The sequence below is a fragment of the Meleagris gallopavo genome, chromosome 19 (genome assembly GCF_905368555.1).
Source record: "Meleagris gallopavo chromosome 19, MGAL_WU_HG_1.1, whole genome shotgun sequence".
NCBI lineage: Eukaryota > Metazoa > Chordata > Aves > Galliformes > Phasianidae > Meleagris > Meleagris gallopavo.
Window position 1 is genome coordinate 4,600,089 of NC_139422.1, and position 21,320 is coordinate 4,621,408.

Consider the following 21,320-nt stretch of genomic DNA (forward strand, 5'->3'; position numbering starts at 1 on the left):
CAGTAATTCAGCCTACTGTGTTCTGGTTGTTCAGAAAACCTAGCTGCTTCAGTTGCTAGCAAAGCTGGGGCTGGGCTGACAGCTGGCCTGGACCATCTGCTCATAAGCTCTTTTACCTCAGCAAATAACAGCCCTGCCTGACCTGCAAGCAGCAGCAGTGCCTCATTTTCTGTCTTCTCACTTGGAGGTGGAAAGGGCTGGGCACATTCCAGAGACTCACACCAGATGTTCTTCCTTCCCTTGCAGGGGCACCCTGGGATACCAGGAGCAGTGGGTTTTCCCGGAATACCTGGACCAGCAGTAAGTAAAACTTCTAATCCCTGTAACAGTGCATACCAGCAGTCAGCATCCCATATCCTGGGTGTTCATGTGTTGAATCAAACAACTGTCTCAGCTGATTCGAGTTTGAAGGACAGTTTATGAACCAATTTTGCTCAGCATGTGAATTCCCACGTTGTGGTGAATCAGGAAGATTACAGGAGTGGAGTGGGGAGTGCCAAAGGTTTGGCCTTCAGCCTCACGGCAGCTTTGCCTGGTGTGGGAACGTGGGGATGCTCAGTGCCCACCAGAGGCAGCGGTCCTTCCATTTCCTTCAGTGCCCTGTTCTCCTGCAGGCAAACGACCAGCAGGTTCATCCAAGCAAAATGTTTCCTACAAGGTTGCATTTTAAAAAGTCATAATTCAATAAGACAAACTTCCCAGCAAAGCCAGCAAATCAAATAATCTCCTAATATTAAATCCCTGCTCTTATTAGCTCCAGCTGTTTCTTCCTGTTTCTCCACCAAACAACCCTTCATTATTCACTTCTGCAGCCAGATCTGTGGCATGTTGTTGTTATTTGTCCTCAACTGTTATGCTCCTCAAGAGGAAGCTATGCAGTGAGCTTGATTAATTCAGCAGAGGGTAAATGGGAAGCAAAGGTGTAGTCAATAGTATGAGACTCTGCCCTTGATTTCAGCTCACTGAGGTTTCTGAATTCCTTTTCCCCCTTCCTGCTCAGCATCACGGTATACTTTTTGTTTAGTTTGTGGTTTTGAAGATGAGGTATATACACAGAGGTAACTAAAGGTTACTCATCTTCTCTAATACTTTCTTCACATTCCAGTGTGGTATCTAATTTCTGCCCTCCAAATTTGCCACCTCAATTAATCTTTTAATGAGCTATTTGGGATAGACTTTCAGTAGGATATTCCAAGTACCAACAAAGAATTTCATTTCAGTACGTGTTTATCATAAAAATCTCTATAAAGCAGGCATCTGACACGTCTACTGCTTGCCTGTGCCACTCACTACTGACCTCATCAGCCAAAGGGAGATTTACTGTGATTAGAAGTAGAGTTGACATAAACCAACCTTTCCATTTTCAGTGTGAACAGCTCAGTGTTTGTGTTCTGGACATGCATGCCATGCAGAATAACTCAGCTCCAAAAGCAAGATCTTTATGAGTAGCTGTGGTACAAGCAGTAGGGAGATCATAGCCCAGCTCTGTTCTGGTCTTTGGTGGAGCTTGCAGCATTGACAGTTGGCAGAAACTGTTAATATATAAATAGCAAACTTGATTGTGGAATTTTTGAGAGAGTGTGTCAGTCTGAGGTTTTCTTTTCTGACAGCAGAAGGGTACCGAATTCATGTATTGGTTTCTAAAGTTGTAATACAGACATAAGTCCTATTAATTGAACACATCCCTCATCTCTGAATCTGATACGCACTTTGACCAAAGAAAGCTCTTAAATTTTCTTCTGTATTTCACATATGCACTCAATGAATCAAGAGAGAACAAAGAAAACCCAAAGCTTTTCTGCAAGGGTGAGAGGGACACCAATAGTCTGAATGAAAGCAGCATCTGTCTGCCAGCACGGATATTTGTGCAGCATTCGCAGGGCAACAATTGCTCAAAAATAAAATCAGTTTGGCTGAAAAAGGCAAACTTGGATACCTAAGATGAGGTGTTTGATTTTGTATTTGGATAAGTGAAGAAAACGTCCTGGTTATTATTATGTTTTGTGCTGACACAGTGCAACAGCTGCTTTTAATAGTTGTGGAGGGAATTCTGGATGCTCAACTGGATGCTCAAACGGTACCACTTACACAGACAACTCAAGCATACAGACCTCAGCCAGAAAGCTTGGCCTAAGTTTGATAACCAAGAGACAATCAGTGAGTTCAGAAAAAGACTGTTTGCAGCCAAGTAGATGTGGCTGTGGGTTGGCAGGAGCTCAGGAGCCCACCTGCTAGTAGGGGCTCTATGGCTGATGAGGGGACATGGGGTATCACCTGCCCACCTCCCACATCCTCACTGTGCTCCCTCTCCCTGCAGGGTCCGGCAGGAGCCCGTGGTGCACCAGGGATCAGAGGAGTGAAGGGCCGCCGGGTAAGTGCTCCCTGCAGGCTGTAATGCCTCTTCTTTTCTGGCCTTTGCAAGAGGGATCAAGAAAGGCAAGAAAGATGTTGAAACCCTGGAGTGTGTCCAGAGAAGGGCAACCAAGCTGTGAGAGGTCTGAGCACAGCACTGTAGGGAGCAGCTGAGGGAGCTGGGATGGCTGAGTGTGGAGCAGAGGAGGCTCGGGGGAGGCCTCGTCGCTCCCTGCAATCCCTGAAAGGAGTTGTGGTGAGGTGGGCCGGCCTCTGCTCCTGGGGAACAGCGGTAGGATGAGAGGTGATGGCCCCACGTATGCTGAGGGGTTCAGTTGGGAATTGGGGAACGTTTCTTCTCAGAAGGAGCGGTGCTGCACTGACACAGCTGCCCAGGGAGTGCTGGGGTCACCATCCATGGAGGTTTTCCAGACCTGTGGAGATGTGGCACTGAGGGACGTGTGGGTGGGCATGGGTGTGGGCTGGGGTTGAATATCATCTTTCCAACTTGTCACTCCAGTCTTCAAAAAGGGCAAGAAGGAAGATCCGGGTAATTATAGGCCTGTCAGCCTCACCTCCATCCCTGGAAAGGTGATGGAACAGCTTGTGCTGGATACCATCTCCAGACAACTGGGAGAAAAGGAGGTTATCAGGAGTAGTCAGCATGGGTTCACCAAGGGGTGCTCGACCAACTTGATGGCCTTCTATGATGCTGTCACATGCTGGGTGGATGGGGGAAGAGCGGTAGATGTAATCTACCTTGATTTTAGAAAGGCCTTTGACACTGTCTCCCACGACATCCTTATAACAAAGCTGAGGAAGTGTGGGATAGACGAGTGGACAGTGAGGTGGGTTGAGAACTGGCTGACTGGCAGAGCGCAGAGGGTCGTCGTTGGTGGTGCAGAGTCTGGCTGGAGACCTGTAACCAGTGGTGTCCCCCAGGGGTCTGTGCTGGGTCCGGTCTTGTTCAACATCTTCATCAATGACCTTGATGAGGGGATAGTGGCCACCCTCAGTAAGTTTGCTGATGATACGAAGTTGGGAGGATTGGCTGACATGCCTGAAGGCTGTGCTGCCATTCAGCGAGACCTGGACAGGCTGGAGAGCTGGGCAGTAAGAAACCGGATGAGGTTCAAAAAAAGCAAGTGTAGGGTCTTACACCTAGGGAGGAATAATTGCATGCACCAATACAGGCTGGGGGATGAGCTGCTGGAGAGGAGCTCTGCAGAGAGGGACCTGGGCGTCCTGGTGGACGACAGGTTGGCCATGAGCCAGCAGTGTGCCCTCGTGGCCAAAAAGGCCAATGGCATTCTGGGGTGCATTAAGAAGAGCGTGTCCAGCAGGTCGAGGGAGGTGATCCTCCCCCTCTACTCTGCCCTGGTAAGGCCTCATCTGGAGTACTGTGTCCAGTTCTGGGCTCCCCAGTACAAAAAAGACAGAGATCTCTTGGAAAGAGTCCAGCGGAGGGCCACAAAGATGGTGAAGGGCCTGGAGCATCTCCCCTATGAAGAAAGGCTGAGTGAACTGGGTCTGATTAGCCTTGAGAAAAGACGACTGAGAGGGGACCTGATCCAGGTTTATAAATATCTGAGGTGTGGCGGCCATAGCGGTGAGGCCAGTCTCTTTTCAGTGGTACGTGGAGACAGGGCGAGGGGAAACGGACATCAGCTGCAGCATAGGAAGTTTCGCACGAATGTGCGTAAGAACTTCTTCACGGTGAGGTGACGGAGCACTGGAACAGGCTGCCCAGGGAGGTTGTGGAGTCTCCTTCTCTGGAGATATTCAAGTCTCGCCTGGACGCCTACCTGTGCGACCTGGTGTAGGGAACCTGCTTTGGCAGGGGGGTTGGTCTCGATGATCTCTAGAGGTCCCTTCCAATCCCTACAATTCTGTGATTCTGTGAACTTTAACAATTCTATGATTCTGTGAATCTGGCTGATGGGTTTTGGGGTGCAAATCTTCACAGAGGTTGGGGCAGCACCTCTGCAGGCCCATTTCTGAGATGCTGTGAAACAAGTCTCACGGGGTGAGTCTGCAAGCGATGGGGGTGAGCAGAAGGTTATCCGAGTGTGCTGTTGTGAAAGGAGTTCAGCCTTGTCCCAGCCTCCCACAGTGTCAGACAGGGTTTGTGGCTGCTTCTGGTGAGGATGTGAAGATTTGGTCATCTGAGGGTGGGTCACAGCTGTGGAGAGGAGTGCCTGTAAAGGAGTGGGAAAGGTGCCTGTGCTACCAGTGTTCTGCAGGGCTGTGAGAAAGGTGTGTTTGGCACTGTCATTTACAAGCACAGCCTGTTTTCCTGTGTGTTTTTCCAACCCATAACACAAGGCCCTGACTTTATCCGTGTGTATCCAACAGCACCAGCGTGAAGCACGTGTGAACCCTTGCCCTGCCTGGGGAGAGCTGGCCCCCAGCCTGGCACTGGGGCACGGTGCTGCTGAGCACTGCTGACAGCGCTACGAGTGCACATTGCACTGGGTGAATATTTCACAAACACTCAGCGTCAACTCATTGTGGTTCTTCCTGCTCCATTTGGGTGACAGCCGACAGTACAATGACCTCCAGACCTGCCAAAGCTGCTTGTTTTCCTGGCTGTGTCCTCCTGCCCGCGTCCCACTGAGCTCCTCAGTCTTTCTTCTTCCTCAACAGGACATTCATGGCAGGAGCATCTCTGCTGTGGGTTGTTTCCCCTTATCCAGCTGCTTTACAAAGTATTAATAACAAGCACACACATATTCTGCTGAAGGCCCCAGTAACAACATATTTTGCATTTCTCCCTCCAAGGACCTTATGATATCTGTTTCCATGTTTCATTTTCAAAGACGTAGGCTGAAGTAAACTAAACATTTTGCCCACCCCCAGACTCTGCTTCTACTGCAACTCCTGCCTGGGGAATTTGGGAAATCCCAGGGCTGCATATGTTTCTGTATACCAGAGCTAATACTCCATTTGAATAGCTGGGACTGGCAAAAGGAAATGGAATAACCAGCTAGAAAGCACTATAACCACAGTTATGTACCCTGGAACATCTCTATGCTTTAGAAGCACAGCTAGAAGGGCACCAATGACATCCAAGCCAAGCCGATGTGTATGGGGATTCATCTTTGAGTTCAGGGCTGGGCAGAACATCTTCACCTCTGCTCCCATCAGAGGAAACTCCCTGTGTCCTTGCTCTCAGAGCACCTCTGGGATCCTGGTTTCTGTGTGCTACACAGCGATTAATTGTCCGTGAGCAGACAGATGAGAAAGTGGAGGCGTTCCGCTGCGGGAAGAAAATATCTCAAGGTAAAAGTGCAGCAGGGAGCTGAACGGGAAATGCCTTCTGAATGAATCCCAGGCTGCCGGCTGTGCGGGCTCTGGGAGAGGTGGGAGCACACTGGGTATGTCTGCCAGAGGCTCTGATGTGCGCTGGGACGGGATTGCCCTGCTGCCAGCACTGAGCTCATGGCAGCAGCTGCACCATCGTAGTGTTGTGCTTCTGACTTGTGCAAGGCTCGCTCCTGTCATGCAATCGTAGAACAACCCAAGCTGGAAGGGACCCATAACGTTCATCAGGTCCAATCCTCTTCAGCTTCTTACGTCTCTCTTGGCCTGAAGTCCTTGAGCCACCGGGAAGGTATGCCTGACCGGGCCGTTTTCAGCTCCGCTTGTACCAGCAGGAGGGATGAAGGAGATATTTATTATCACACTTGTAAAAGCAAGAGCCAAACTGGATCCAGTTCCCAAGACAGAGGTCGGCTGGCACAGCAGAGAGCTGGGTTTGGATATAGCTGGATGCAGAGGTGGGGTGCCAAGCCCTCAGGAGCAATCCTGCAGCACACCACTCCTGCCAGCAATGTCCATCCCCAGAGTGATGTACCACATGTCAGAGATGTTCAGCTTGGCAGCCATGGGCTGTGTTTCCTCTCCAGAACCACAGTAATACAATCCCTATGGAATTTACAAGACGGGCATCCTTTCTAAGAACCCCAGCAGAGACAGAGAATTTGGATCCTACAGATTTCAGTGAATATGATGCAGGAAAGTTGCTGTTGTAAGGACCAGCAGATCTCCTGCCTGGAGGATTTCTGGTTTGTATCTCTGTCTCTCACGTATTCTTTCTCTTCGTACTCTCAGAAGATATTCCAGGCACACAGTATTCTGTGTTTGCTTGCTTTGTCCTGCTATTTTGGCTCTTGGTTTTCTCAGGATGGGGAAATGGTCCCCAATTGTAATTTCAGACGTTACCCTCTGTCTGTCCCCACTTACAGAAGGGATGTAATTCAATTCAGAGTGGAAACATGAAGGCAGCCTCTGCCAGATGTTTGTGGATTCCATGAGCTCTGTTTGTGGAGACTTCATTAAAGCAATTTCACTTTTGAAGAAAACGTAAATAGCAAATATGGTTTTGATTGTCAAGAACAATGGAGCCTTTTTGGGGTCTGTATTTATGTTGCGATAGCTTTTGAGTTGTCAGGACAGAAGTACAACTTTTGAAAAGAATATCCTTAAAGAACTGTGACTTTCTTTTCAGTCATGACAAGGCATTGTTCCTCCCCATCTCTTTTCTTTGTGCATCCAACCAATACTGAGCAGTCTTCCACAGACACGACATTCCCTCTTTGATTCCCAAAGGATGAGGAATTGGGACCTGAAACTCCAGCCTTCCTTCCTTTCATCCCTCTTCAGTGTAGCTCTTGGACATGTGCCTAACCTTTTGTGAAGTGGCCGTGCTCCATTCTTCTAGCCAAAATAGCCATGTTTGTGGAGTTTTCTCCTCTTGCTGAATGCGATGCTGGCTTTCCAAGTCCAAAGCGACATTTCTCTTTTCTAGCTTGCCACCACGTCCTGCAGTCACTATTGCCCAGGTGCAGCCTGCAGAGAGGAGATGGGACTTGTGCACCTGGTGGAGGACCGCTGTCTCACTGCCAGCCATTCCCACTGCAGCATCACAAACTGCAGGAATTCATGAGCACAAGGAACTTGTGGTGTTATGTAAGCACCCTGGAAGTGGTTGTTTATTCCAGGCCCAGCTGAAAAATTGCCTATGGAGAAATAGCAGAGGTGTTTTTGGTTTGCTCCCAGGGATCTGGATAGTTGGCTGAAAAAGCATTAAGCATGTTTGAGGGAGAGTTAGTTATGGATCTGTGGCTGGTGATGTCTCCAGTCTTCAGTCAGGGCATCTGCTCGCTTTTCATTTGGCTGGACCATGGTAGTGAAATGTCAGTAGGTGGATAAAAGGTGTCATCTGGTCTGGTGGCACTGCCCCAGCACGACCCTGTGATTTTGGATGTGCTGCATTGAGATGGACATAGCAATGCCATTGAGCATTGACCCCAGCAGGTGAGCAGGTTCTCAGATCTCCCTCGCTGTGAACCTGCATCTCTCTGCACAGCCCAAAGGAACAGACAGGTCTCTATCTAACCCCACTTTTTTTTCCTATTTGCTTTGCAAAGCTGCTCAGAGCTCACACTGTGTGTGCAGCTGTGGCCCAGCAGAACCTTCCCTGAGCTGTACACTGCCTTACAAATGTTCACATGGACCAAAGCAAAGCTTCCTTCACTGTTCCGTGGGTTCCTGGAGATCACAGAATCAGTAAAGCTGGAAAAGACCACTGAGATCATCAAGTCCGACCATCAACCTATCGCCATTTGCCCACTAACCATGTCCCTCACATGCTGACACCAGCAAGAAAACCATTCTCACTGCATCTCCTACCCCATTCTCAAGATGAGTCCGTGCCCTGCGTGCCCTCGTGTGCCCAGGGAAGGCAGCATGCCATGCGCTGCAGCATTGGCACAGGATGGGCTGGAGAGCTGCCAGGGCCTCGCTCACCCCTCTCTAACCAGCGCTGTCAGGAGAAGAGAGATTTGAAGATTTCACTAATTGGCTGAATGCAGCCTTCCCTGTCAGGGCGAATTAGGGGAAGCCTTCATCCTGGGCCGGAGCACAGGAGGCTTGGGGAAGATGAAGCTTGCCACATGCATTTGCGAACACGGGGTCACTTTCTCCTCTTTTGGGTCAGGTGCTGATGAGATGTGTTGTGATGGGATTAGCCAGGTGACTGCTGCGAAGGGTGATTGCCCTGGCAGGTCCTGCCATGCTGCTGACAGGGCTCTGCTGGAGGAAACGTGGATACAGCAAACAGCCCTGGCTGCAACGCTGTGCTGGGGCACCGTCCCTCCGTCCGTCTGTCCCGCAGCCCAGGCAGAGCTGTGTCTTACTGACATGCAGTGCAGGCTTTTGGTTAGTTTGTCTCTGGTATGCTTGGCGGCACAGGGTTTTGCCAAGCACGGTGGAAGTTTTTGCATTATTTTATATTGACAGCGTTTGTCTGCTGTAACAATTTGGCCAAGTTTCCTGCACATCTTCTGCTGTTACACTGCCGTTCTTTGTGAGTCTCTCCCTGTGCCTGTCATTTTGGAGTTGCTTTTCTAACGCGTTGGCTCCCTGATGCTCTTATTACTTTTGGCACTGGGCTCGCATCCCGATTAAGCACATTGGCTCCTGTTTTCTCTATTTCCGCGTTGGCCCACTCTCAGAATTCCTCTTACCATTACATTCTAGCACCACTCTGTGTTATTATTTATTATTTATATTGCAGTAGCGCCTGAGAGTCCCAGCTGAGATCACAGCCTCATTGTGAACATGACGTGCATTAATACAGTCTCTCACTATTCCCTTTTTATACCGTTTTATTTTGCCTGACCACGGCTCTGTTTATTCTCCATCAGTGTGACATGTGGGTTTCTGGGGCTCGAGCGGTGCGGAGGGCTGTGCATTCAGCTCTGCTGCAGCTCGAAACTCAGTTATGGGTCCTCTTTGCAAGACCAGGGCTCTCACAGCTCAGACTCTCTGGAAGAACACCTTCCCCTCCTGCAGCACGCCTGAGCTGCACCATGAGCTCACCGGGATCCCTTGGCACCTGGGCTCTTGTGGGTTCCATCAGCACCTTGGGTGTCCTGTGCACCTCAGGTCTCCCTTGCAACTTGTATGCACCCAGGTACAGATGCTGGCCCCAAGACCAGAGATGACAAAGCAGGCATGGCCAGCTGCTCTTCTTCTGGCATGCACATGCACAAGCACTGCCTGATTCCTGACAGCAGCCCCTTCCCTAAAGAGCAGGGAGCTGTAACTTCAGCTGGGAGCTCATGTACCTTTCTGTGTGTTTTATCATAGAATCATGGAATCACTAAGCTTGGAAAAGACCACTAAGATCACCAAGACCCCAACCCAGCCCCATCATGCCCACTGACCATGTCCCTCAGTGCCTCATCTCCATGGTTCTTGAAAATCTCTAAGGGTGGCAACTCCATCATTTTGTAGCTTTACTGTCCCAGTTGTGACCATGAAGCAGTGTGATACGCCAAGGAGCAGTTGGAAAAGCAGTGTTTATAGGAAGGAAGAGATCTGATATCAATAAGGCTAGAACTGTAAGCCTGTGCACTGCAAAGCCGTCATTGTGTAAGTGTTGCCTGAAAGTAAGGCTGTTCCTCACACGCCTTTCTCCTCTGGCTTTGGTTTGCAGCTGGTAATTAAGTTTAAAAGGGAATAAAAATGTTCTGGTGCTGTATGTTGGCAAATGGTTGGAAGTGAAACAGAACAAAGCACAGAAGGGATCTTTTGAGCCCTGGACTACCCTTCTCAGCCTCCCTACACGATTGGCTTCCCCACAGCTAGGGTGCTGCTGTACTTCCCAGTGAGCCAAACCCTCATTTTTTCCTCTCTTTTGCCTTTTTCCAGGGTGCCAGAGGGCCTGATGGACCAGTAGGCGAGCCAGGGTCACGAGGTGCCAAGGTGAGCACCAGCCTGGCTGAGACTGCTCTTGGCTGTGTTGTGGACAGACCAAGGTCACAATGGCACCGTGAGCACCAGCCAGCAGGAACAAGTCCTTTACGCAACAAAAGCAGAATCTTCCTCCAAAGCAGTGTTTGCTCAAAGAGACTTGGGTCATGTCGCTCATTGCCCAAACTGCCTGCTGGTTGGGGTGCTCCTCAGGGCAGGGTGCTGGGCAATCAGCCTTTCAAGAGCTGCAGGGATCTGGAGGGGATATCTGGTGCAGAAAAATGCAAGAGCAGGTAGGCTGGTGCAGAAGAGCATCACCGATACCATTTGTGCTCCTGCCAATGTGTGTTTGTCTTTTTGCTTTGCAGGGCCGTCCAGGGGAGCCAGGCAAGATGGGGCCAGATGGGCTGCAGGTACGTCCTGCAGCCAGCACCTGCACAGTGTGGCAAGGTGTCAAACCCCTCCAGGGGTGCACACAGTGCCCAGGGACCTGCAGCTTCTCCTGGCCAAAGCACCACAGGTGTCTGAGCACAGATCCAGCTGCTAACATCTGTCACTGTGTGTTCACAGGGGAAGATGGGCGAGACTGGGGAGACAGGATCCCGTGGCTTTCCAGTAAGTGTCCATGAGAGTGCTCCCTTTTAGAAACGCATTTTCACTCCAGTTCCTAAGTTTTGGGTCCTGATTCTGGAGGAAAGACTCAGACATCTCATACTTACAGACCACCTCTCACTCTTTGTTGGTGCTTTTGAGATAGATGTTACTGCTGGGAGGCATGGAGCATTGCCGTGGGGTTGGAGTTGACCTTGGTGTGTTTCTTTTTCCTAGGGTATCCAAGGGCCTTCTGGACCTCCAGGAGTAAAAGGGGCACCAGGCGACCCGGCAAGTGCCTTATGACTCTCTTCATCTGTCACACTCAGACATCTCATTGCTTTCTCTGTCCCTACTCCTTCCCACTTCCAATTTCTCTGTCTCTGCCAGTTGCAGTGTCAGAGATGTGAAAGACTTGGCTAGAGCCCTACAGGGTACAAGGAAAGATGAAGTCAGATCCCTGAAAAGCATAAAAGGGGCATGGATCAGCATGGAGATTGTAGGAGTGGGCTGGATTTTGGAAGGAAATGGAGGAAAGAAAGGCAAGGTTGGGTCTGAGACAGGGTCAGATGTAATGAAAGTTGGGATCGATGGGGACCAGGAGGGAGGCTGCAGTGCCAGAAGTGAGCCCACAGCCTTGGGGAAGGCACTGGGAGATGTCAGATGAAGACACAGACTTGGGGAAGGGCACTCCTCATTAAAGCAGGCTGAGTTATCTCCTGCCATCTGTGTCTTTGGGATGGAGCAGGACAGAGACAGGAAAGCATACCAGACACTTCCAGGTTACCAACTGCAATAGTCACAGGTGGGAAAGAGATGGTGAAGGGCCTTCTGAACTGCTATGGTGACTCAGTACACCCACTGTGGTCTTTCCATCTTGCTGCCCATAGCTCTGCTATGATGTGGGAGGGAACTGGTGTTTTACCTTACAGGAAATGGTGCCCTTCAGAAATAAAAACAGTTGTATGAAAAGGACCTTGTGTCTCCGTTTTCCAGGGTCCACAAGGACCACAGGGACCACCTGGACCTTTGGGAGAAATTGGCCATAAGGTAGGTCTGGTCTTTGCTCTTATTTCTTTTTCATTCACCTAGAGAGAGGCACCTTCTAACAGAGATGACAGAGGTGCAACCTTCCACACCCAGGGATGTGAGCAGGAAAGACTTCCCTCAAGTCTGAATTTCAACTTCCAAAGCAAACAGTGAGAGACAGAAATTCAAACATCATTCTCATCTCGGGCCATAGACAGCTGGTATCTGGGCCTCCCCATCTTCAGAACAAGAGCAACATTTCAAAGCTCTCACAAGCACATCCCAGGCATGGCTTTACCACCACACCATACCACAATACAGAGCCAGGAACAAACTGTAGCCTTCGAACTGAGAAGTGGTATTTTCTGTCCTGCTCACTGGTCCGTTTGCTGGCAAGGCACAGTTGTGGATGGCCAAGCAGTCCCTTCTCAAGTCACTGCAGGCAATGAAAGGAGCTCTGAGAAACACCTTTGCTGCTGACAGTGCTTTTTGGGTTATTGTTGCCATGAAGCAATGGCACAAACACACCATAACCAAAGCAGCAGCAGCTGCTGAACAGTGTCCTGATGGATTGCAGGAGATGCCCCATGGCTTCCCCCTAACTCATCTACAGACTGCTCTATTTGATTCTCCATGAAATATCAGCATTTTTGTCTGAGTGTACCAGTTCCTCTTGGTAGCTCCTTTCCATACATCCCTGTATGGAAACTGTAAAGCAGCCATGATGTTTCACTTGGTTGTGAAAACAGCAGCAAAGGTACCTTTTAATACAGCCTACTGCGAAGTGTATGAGTCATGAAAGTTTCCATTCTCATGGCTGCTAGACTGGATGGAGCGGGCTCTGAGCATGGTAAACCACACTGGGGAGCTGGAAAGCTGCTACCAAGCCACTATGGATGCTGCCAACCAAGAAAGTACAGAGCTTTATTCAAATCTGTGTCTCTTCCAGGAGCCTTTCTCTGCACTGGCACCTCTGGAGAAACCAAAGCAGGATTTTTGCTTTCATTGGATCCTGAATTTTCTCATTGCGTGACTTGACCATTTGTTAATAAACCCAACACTCACCCTGCTCCCTCCTCTGCCCAAATCCATTGCAGCAAGCCAGGAACTGGCTCCCTTCCCTGGGCAGCCGAGTGCTCTCTTTGACTATGTGCTCTTTTTTCCTTTATTCCATACTGCAAAGAGTAGAGAGAGTGCTGCCTGGAAAGCAAATATCCTAAGTAAATAACCCCCTGGAATCCTTTAAAGACAGGCTTTGGTCTCGTCTTACAGATTGTCATTCTTCCCAGGGTAGTAGAAAATGGACAAAGATTGAAGCTCTCAGTTGGCATTGGTGCCAAAGATTTGAGTGGCCCCACTATTGCAAAGCTGTGACATCAAGGAAGAGCACCTTCCCTCTACCTGCATGCCTTCCCATAGGTTTTGGCTATCTGTGGGGTGCCAGCCTTTCTGCCAGGATCAGTAGCCTTAGCAAGCAGAGGGCTGGAAGGAGTTACAGGGGAGAATGGGGGCGTGGGAGATGCACAGAGCCCTCGCAGGAGCCAGGCTGTGCCTCTTTGATGCTGCATACCCTGAGCCAGCTCCGGGGCGGTGATTGCATTGCAACCAGGGCTGTGCTGTCCCGGGAGGTCTCTGCTAGAGGAATTATGTCTTTGATCTTCTTTTCTGCTTGGTTACAAAGGTTTTTTTCATTGTCTGTTTTTTTTTCTTTTTTTTTTTCCCAGGGACCGCCTGGCCCAATGGGACAACCTGGCCTCCCAGGTGAACCTGGCATGAAGGTAAGAAAAACCATTTGTGCAATTTCCCTATCAGAGCTTGAGAAGGAGCTCGCTAATGAATTTTGGCTCTGTCATAAATCCCAAGTCTGAGTGGAGAAGGAAGTCCTCAAGACCCAGAGAATTAGGCAGCTTCCAACATGGAACAAGAAGAGCCGAGGTCTCAAGTGTAAAAATACCCTCAGACAAAGTCCCACCAGTTCCCAAGCCTCAGCTCTGTGGGGACTGAGCTTCTCCAGTGGTTATGGGGGAGGGTGCTCTGCTTCAGGGCCATGAATGCACCTTCTTGTCTACACGGAAAGGCCTTCAGAAAACATCTCTTTATTTGACAAAGGTCCCTGTGCAGAGCAGCTCACAGGGAGGTTAATTTTATTTTGTCCCCCCTGGTGCTTGGTTTGAAGGTTTGCTCCTACATAGAGAGCTTGTGAGCAGACTCTGTGGGGATTAGATGCGATTTCTTCTATGCTGTTCCTCAGTCCCTACCCCCTGCCCCATCCTATGCCTCTTTTTCCTTGGCAAATCCTCCAAGGCTTCACCAGAGCTAGCAAGTCTATGGCATCCTGACCTGTGCTCCTGGCTGTCCCTCCACGCCATCAGTGGAACAGGTCACAATTTGCATAAAGCACTTCTTTACCCCTGCCAGAGCCCTCCAGCCTCTATCACCCAACAGGCATTCAGTGCCCCATGCTCACCATCACTAAGCAGCTCGTTTCCTTGTCTGTGATGCCTTCTTTCTAGGGTGATCCTGGCCAGCTGGGAGTTCCTGGAGAGCAAGGCCTCATTGGTCAAAGAGTGAGTACCCACCTTTTGGTGGCACTTCTCCATCTCATCAGCTCCTCAGAGGCTCTTGTCCGTGCTCACCCACTATCTGTGGACATAGAGCCTCTCTCCCAGGCATCCCATAACCCTCCCAGCCCCACTTGAATCTCTGCCTTCCCCACGGAGCCCACTGGTTTGAGCTGAGCTCTCAATGCTCCACCAAGTAGGGAGACACTGGCTGCTCTGTGGGAGGGAGTAGGGACGAATGCAGAGCCTGAAGCTGGCTGTGCCTCTTGTCCCTTCTCAGGGCTAAGATCAAGAGTCATCTGATGAAAGCATGGGGGAAAAGTATGTTTGGGCACAGCTTTATGTGACTTGCTTCTGTCTTGCAGGGAGAAATGGGGCTGGAAGGGGACAGTGGGCCACCTGGTCCAGATGGAGCCAAGGTAAATTTTGGGATGTATGGGTTTGGCAGCAGGGAAGGTATTCTGGTGCAGTGTTCCCTTACCCCCTTGCTTCTTTGATGGCTTAACTTATTTAGAAATAAGAAGTCAGGATATTTTTTTCTGCAGACACATATAATGGACTCCTCGTGTTTTACTCCTCTACCCACATTTTTGGCATATGATCAAATCTTCAAAAAGGTCAACTTCTTTAATATATAGTTTCCAACAATTTGTCTGTTTTATTTGAGTTTTTACAGATTAACTTTCCAACTAATTAGGAATTCCTGGGCCTGGCAGGGGAAATCAAAAAATTGTCCATCACTGCCCCCTGTACTGCTGACGAGAGCATTGTTTGCAAGGAAAGAAATTGGATCCCCCTCCTCCTGGCATAGTCCCAGGTGCTTGCTCAGAGCTTGCATTGCTCTCTTTATCTAACTGCTGTGAGTTGCTACCTTGCCTTTGGAACAGCATTCCATTTCTGTCCTTGCACAGCCAGTCTTTCCAAACAGGCCAACTGTTTTGTTCCATGGAAAGAAAAAGCAGCCGGTCCCACAACAATGCACTTTATTGCTTTGCTCTGATTAAGCTGTTTGCCATGTGTCTTCATTTCTGCTTATCTCTGAACATTGGACCAAAAGATTCGCCCTTAAAGACAATCAAATCCTCTGATTTCTCTTGCCATCCCTAAGAGCTCTTGAACCACACCAGGTTTCACAGAACCACAAGGACTGGAAAGGACATCTGGAGATGATCAGTCCAACCCGAGCATGTCTCTGGGCAGCAGAAGAGCCACTGCTTGCTGCAGAGATGTTGGTGTGACCAGTAGAGACGTGGCTCTGCTCTAGCACAGTGGGTAACAAAGCCACCGCAACCACTTGGCTGTCAGTGCTGGCATCAAGGCTGATGCCACTGTCAATGCAGAATTGGCCCTTTTGATCATCTCCATGAGATGTGCCATCAGCTGTAAAAGCAGAGAAGCAGAGATTTGCCATAATCCAATCCTCCAACCACGAGACCCTCTCAGGGCAAGGTGACAGCTTCATGACATTGATCCCAGCCCTTGCAAGAGCCAGGTGCCCCTCCACACAAACCCATCACACCCATTCAGTCTTTCAGCATCTGGAACGCAAGGCTCCTGGGTGAGGCAGGGGACTCTTTTAGATCTTGTTCACTGTCTCATTCACGTGGGAGGTTCAGGCCTCACTGCAGGAGAAGCAAAGTTCACATTTCCCTATGTAATGGGGGAGTTCCTCCTCCTCCAGCCAAGAGATTTTTTTAAAAAAACATGGGTTTGCTCATTTTGTTAAATGTCAAGTGTATTATGACTCATCCTCATTCATCCTTTTGCTTGCAGGCTCTTTTCCTCCCAGACTCCTGAAATATTAATTATGGACAGTGTTTTTTTTCCTCGCAAGAGCCATGTATGGTGACCCATGTGTTGTGTGGGTATGCAAACTCCCACCTCTTCTTTTCCACAGGGAGACAAAGGAGAGCAAGGCCTGGATGGAGAGAAGGGAGAAAAAGGCACTGAAGGACTGAAGGGAAAAGAAGGGCCTCCTGGATATCCCGGCATCACAGGTGTCCGAGTGAGTCTGAGAAAGCATCCTGCTCACCTCTGTGGGGTTCCTGGAGCAACTTGAGCTCTCCTCCTGGCTGCATGGGCAGCCTGTGTGTATTGCAGGTAGTTGGGTGGGTGCATGAGCCCAGCACAGCTCCTGCACCTCTCCATAGGGTCATCTGTGTGATCCCAAACGGGGGGTGATCCCACAGGGGGATCAGCAATGAGTGCTTCGTGCTCTTGTCTCTAGCTGTTGTGTGTAGAGTGATTTTCACCTTCGTGGCTGGAGCATGGCCTAGATGTGCAGTGTGGGCTCTCTTTTGTGACCCCTGCTCAGATGTGGGGCACACAGTGAGCCCTGGGTTGCAGAAGGCAACCAGTTCCTACAAAGGGCTGAGAGCCTTCTGCAACCATGGCACAAATGAAAGCAGCAATGTTGTGTCTGGGAAGCTGGAATGCACTGAAACCCTAGCAAGAACAAAATATGCTTTTTCTTAAGTCATCATTTTATTTATTATTCCAAGGATAGCTATTACCACTGATATTAATACTCTGTGACAGGATATGCCATCTTGCAGCAAAACATGTGGGGGCAGATTGAGTGGGAGATGCAGGCAGTGAACCAGGACTCTGCTTGGGACAGGATGTTGTCCAAGATATGACTCGATGCAAGTGTTGGCACAAAGTAAACTGTTTTTGCAAAAAAAAAGAACATGCAAATAGGAGGAGGGTTGGTCATCAAGATGTGGATCACTCACTCATTTCTGATTTGCTCTCGCTCATTTCTGTTTGGAGGAGTAGGGCAGGATGCAGCCTGGGGCTCATTTAGTGGTACCGGGTGTGGAGCAACGCTGCCCAGCGCCAGCAGGCTGCTCTGCAGCAAAGCCAGATCCTTCTACCCAAAGTGGGGAGCCTATCAGTGATTTGTTTCTCGTAATTCCTGCAGTGCCCTTGAGCACGGGGTGGGTGCTCAATGCTAGAGCACATCGTTTGTGCCTTCGGTGATGTTGAGGCTGGCTCAAAGGAAGGCAGGGAGAAAAGTGTGAGGAACGGAGGAGCAAAGGGGCTGAATTTTTGTTGTTTTGGGGCTGAGATGGGGATTGGAGCACTGACTTGACTTGAAGGTGGAAACTCCATAGATATATAGAACAAGGCTGTAATCCTGCCCCAAATGCGTCCACAGCCCGCAGGGAGCCCTTAGCAGGGTGGGTACAGCTTCTGGCAGCTCCATGTGTTTATGTTGTGCACAGTTAAGAACCAATAAAAGTGCTAAAATCATGCAAAAGTCATATGAAGTTATAGCATATAAAATATAGATTCTCGCAGACTGTTTGCCAGCATGTCCCTGGGAACATGATGCCGTTCTGTTTTATTTTAAAAAAAAGTCCACAGAGCCAAGATTCCCGCTCATAATCACTCCTTTTTTTTTTTTTTTTTTTTTTTTTACTGCAAAGTGCTATATTTCCATCTACTATTTTAATATGTTCCTTTGTATATCCGTATGTCTGAACTCGAGCAGACTTTCAGAGACCACAGGGCTCCAGATAGCGCTGCCTGCTGCCAAGCGTCGGGCCATTACCTAATGCACAGGCTGCTGTTCCATGCTTGCTGAGGTAATCTAGAGATGGAAGTCCTCTGACAGAAGTACAAATAATTTTTCTCCTCCTTTTTTTTTTTTCTTTCTTGGAGTTTTTCATCCTAGCTTCCCATGGAGGAAGTCATAGAATCAGGGAATTGTTAAGATTGGAAAAGATCACTAAGATCATTGAGTCCAACTGTTGATCCATCACCACCAAAATGAAAAAGTGTTGGTGGGATCTTCCTTAGATTTCTGCCAAGTTCATGGATCAGAGATGCAAATCACTAGTGATAGCTACAACTCACTTCTTTCCAAGTGAGGAATGGAAGCTGTGATGAAAGGTTAAACCAATCTCTTCAAGGCACACCACAACCATCATCCAGGCATGGATGGGTGTTCTCAAGGCTGACGGAGAAAGATAGGAAGAGTCTAACCAGGGGAAAAACTTGAACATGTTCACACAAGGGCAAATGCTAAGATTGCACAGTGACCAGTTTCTGACCAGAATTTGCAAGGAGCTGCTCCAGTACTGCTGAGATACCCTGCTCATCTACAAAGGTGATAGTGGAGATGTTAATGCTTCTGTGCTGTTAGTGGCAGAGACACCAGGATCCAGCTGGTTCACTGTGCCAACCAACTGATCTGCATGTGGCAGTGTGCAGCTCACCTTCTGCTGCTGGAAGAGGTTCATATTGCCTCAAGAAGATGATGCTCATGCACAGCCATAGACAAACTTCTCCAGCACTTTGGCTTGGCTCTCGCCCTGCAAACCACTACAGCTAAACCACTTCCTGAAGAATTTTCCTTAACACCAAGGGCATGTTTAGTCTTCATCATGATCTTGCTTATGTCTGAAGGAAAAAGGCTCTTCAGCATTATATGTTCTGGACACATGTAGGAAATGAGGATATGGCCATACATTTTCAGCCTGCTTTGCACATACTGGCCTGGGGGAAAGGCCTGGTGCTGGCAGCTCCTCACGTGGCCCCAGAGCAGGTAGGACTTGGCTGGGCTCGTAGGAACTCACACACCGCTTGGCGACGGAGCAACAAGAGGAATGGGAAGAGGCAGTGCTTGCTTCGAGCCATGCAGTTCTACTGGGTCATGCAGAAAGAGGCTTTCACCCAGGAATTGGTCCTACAGGTCTGGCTTCGTGAGCAAGGTTGTGTTTTCCAGGAAGCCATGCCAAAGCTGGTACATTACTGACCAAGTGCACCCAAGCCTGCCTGGGTGCTCAGGAAACGTTTTTCAAAGATCATTAGCTTGAACTTGGCTCAGCCATCCCCACTGTTAGCATATCTGCAAACCGGTTTTTAAATCCCAAACAAAAGCAGCAGGGAGGCCCCAGCTGAGTCTCCAGGGATAGTTTGTGCACATTTCAAAGCCAGTGGATTTCAGCAAACAAACGGAGATGGCCCATGAGTCTCCCAGCTGTGGCTGGCAGGGCTCGAGGCAGCTGGAGCTGTGACACACAAGTTTCCTCTGTCTTTTGGTCACGCTGTCCAAGTTCACACTACTCCATTCAGCTCTAGGTCCTACTTCTGCCAGTTATCCCTCTGGTAAGGAGGGAGGAGTCAAAGCATCTGAAGCACTAACGTACAGCTAAGTGCAGGATCCAGCTGAGATTTCAGAATTTCCATCAGAGATGTGCATCCCTTCTGAGCTGCTGTCCCACCTGATATCTCTTTGCAGTGGTTTCCCATTTCCTCTAATGCCTACTCTTTGCTGTCACTTCATCTTGATTCTTCCAGACTTGGCCACTTGACCTCTGATTGACCAAGTGAGAGCAACAAGGAGGTGGTAATCTCTTCCTCTTGCAGAGTAGCAGGTTGGGCATCCCCCATTGGAGATTGGAGATGCAGGTCCAGGTCAACAGCAGGTTGTTGTCCCCTGCAGAGTCAGCAAGGTGGGATGGGGATGCATGTAAGATGGAGCAGCTCTTTGAGCTCCAGCAAGATGTTCATCAGCAGTGCAAGCACCCGTGTGCACCGAAATGAAAAGCTAATTCATCCTAGCTGGTAATCATATAAGGGGAACAGTGCCATGCAGTCCAAAATACCCAATCAACGTTGGGCATGTTGAGCACTGTTGAAGAATAATGTGCATTTCCAAAGGATCTGACTGCCTGTCAATCGCATGCTTTACAATAAAGGATGAAAAGAAGCAGAGGTTGCAGCCAGCAGTGCAGGCCGACCCGCTGCTGGCTGCACGAAGGGCCCAGGCCAGTTGGCAGGAGGCAGGCGGTGGGTTTCCAGCTGCTCCGTGGCTGTGCTCTGTGGTTTTCGTAATGTGCTGGTTGTCATACAAAGCCGACATCTGATAGCAAGGTTTTTACAGTTCCAGGAAAGCAATTGGAGAGCCTGTAGGTAATGAAATGCAACATGCTCCGAAACAAGAAAATCCCTCATTGTTCAGCAAAATTAGGAGCTGAGCTCTTTTCTTTTTCCACTTCCTTTTTAACCCGAAATTCTATCTGCAGTGTCATTCAAGCCACATCAGGACGCAGAGAGCTTTGAGCCAGATGCTCCAATGGTAAAAATGGCCATAAACAATTACATCAGAGCAGATCTGGCTGTGTGTGCTGTATGGTGCAGATGAGTATCAACAAACCAGAGGAGCTCCGAGGGCTGGTAAATCCCTTTACTCGGGTGTGACATGGTCAAAGTACTTTTGTTTGCTCTTCCAGAAGGTTGAGTGACAGAACTGGACCAGAGTGGAGATCTGAGAAGGCTTTTTGAGGGAACTCAAAGTGCTTTGGAAAGGGCAAAGCCACTCTCCTGCTGAGAAGCACTGGGAACATGCGAGGCTCCTGGCTGCAGCCTCATGGGCTCAGCTGTGTCACTCCCCACGCACAGCCCTGGGTGGTGTCGTGAGGACAGTATCTCTCCCGTTGGCTTACACATGCTCCTCTTCCCCATCATCTACAAGCTAAAATCCTGAAGTGCTCAGGATGGACCTTCTGCTTTGAACTCATGTTTTCTCTCCAGAATCACCACACTGTGGACACAGCTGAGATGAACTGGTTTCTGAGCTGAGCTGGGCAGAAGCTAATTCTCATCCAACACACTGCTGTAGTATAAAGCTGTCCAAACAGCACTTACAGCTGATTTTGTCCCAGAGTGGTTTTTTGCTCTTTGTTCTTTTCTGTTTCTTGCCACTGAAAACATGATTCAAAGATTTTCTGCAACAAAGCTCCTTGCTCTGCTGTCACGGAGTCCAGCCATTCACTGTGAAGACATGAGCTCAGCCACAGATGACAGCACCACTGCAGTGACATGGCACTCAGCTTTCTGAAAATACTGGGTCCTGGAGCCACTTCTGGCTTCAGCCTCAGTTGTCCATACAGGAAGCTGTGGGGTTTTTCTGATAATGTGCTGAGCTGTTGTTTCCTGGAAAAGTCAAGGTTTGTGCACTGGTCCGTGGAGCCTCTACTGAAACAAGCCCCTTAAACTCGTGGACATGGGGTTGTC

General features: G+C 49.3%; 1 protein-coding gene across 6 annotated transcripts in view; it reads left to right on the forward strand.

Annotated features, from left to right (window-relative positions):
* The window catches only part of COL27A1 (collagen type XXVII alpha 1 chain), a 128,529-nt gene that overhangs the window by 79,848 nt on the left and 27,361 nt on the right, over positions 1–21,320 (forward strand). For all 6 annotated transcript variants that reach the window (XM_031556174.2, XM_010720821.4, XM_031556176.2 and 3 more), the window contains 11 exons: positions 247–300; positions 2,318–2,371; positions 10,072–10,125; positions 10,482–10,526; positions 10,684–10,728; positions 10,942–10,995; positions 11,701–11,754; positions 13,458–13,511; positions 14,247–14,300; positions 14,660–14,713; positions 16,192–16,299. In XM_031556174.2, coding sequence (XP_031412034.2) covers positions 247–300; positions 2,318–2,371; positions 10,072–10,125; positions 10,482–10,526; positions 10,684–10,728; positions 10,942–10,995; positions 11,701–11,754; positions 13,458–13,511; positions 14,247–14,300; positions 14,660–14,713; positions 16,192–16,299 — 630 coding nt within the window. The remainder of the gene's footprint in view (positions 1–246; positions 301–2,317; positions 2,372–10,071; positions 10,126–10,481; positions 10,527–10,683; positions 10,729–10,941; positions 10,996–11,700; positions 11,755–13,457; positions 13,512–14,246; positions 14,301–14,659; positions 14,714–16,191; positions 16,300–21,320) is intronic.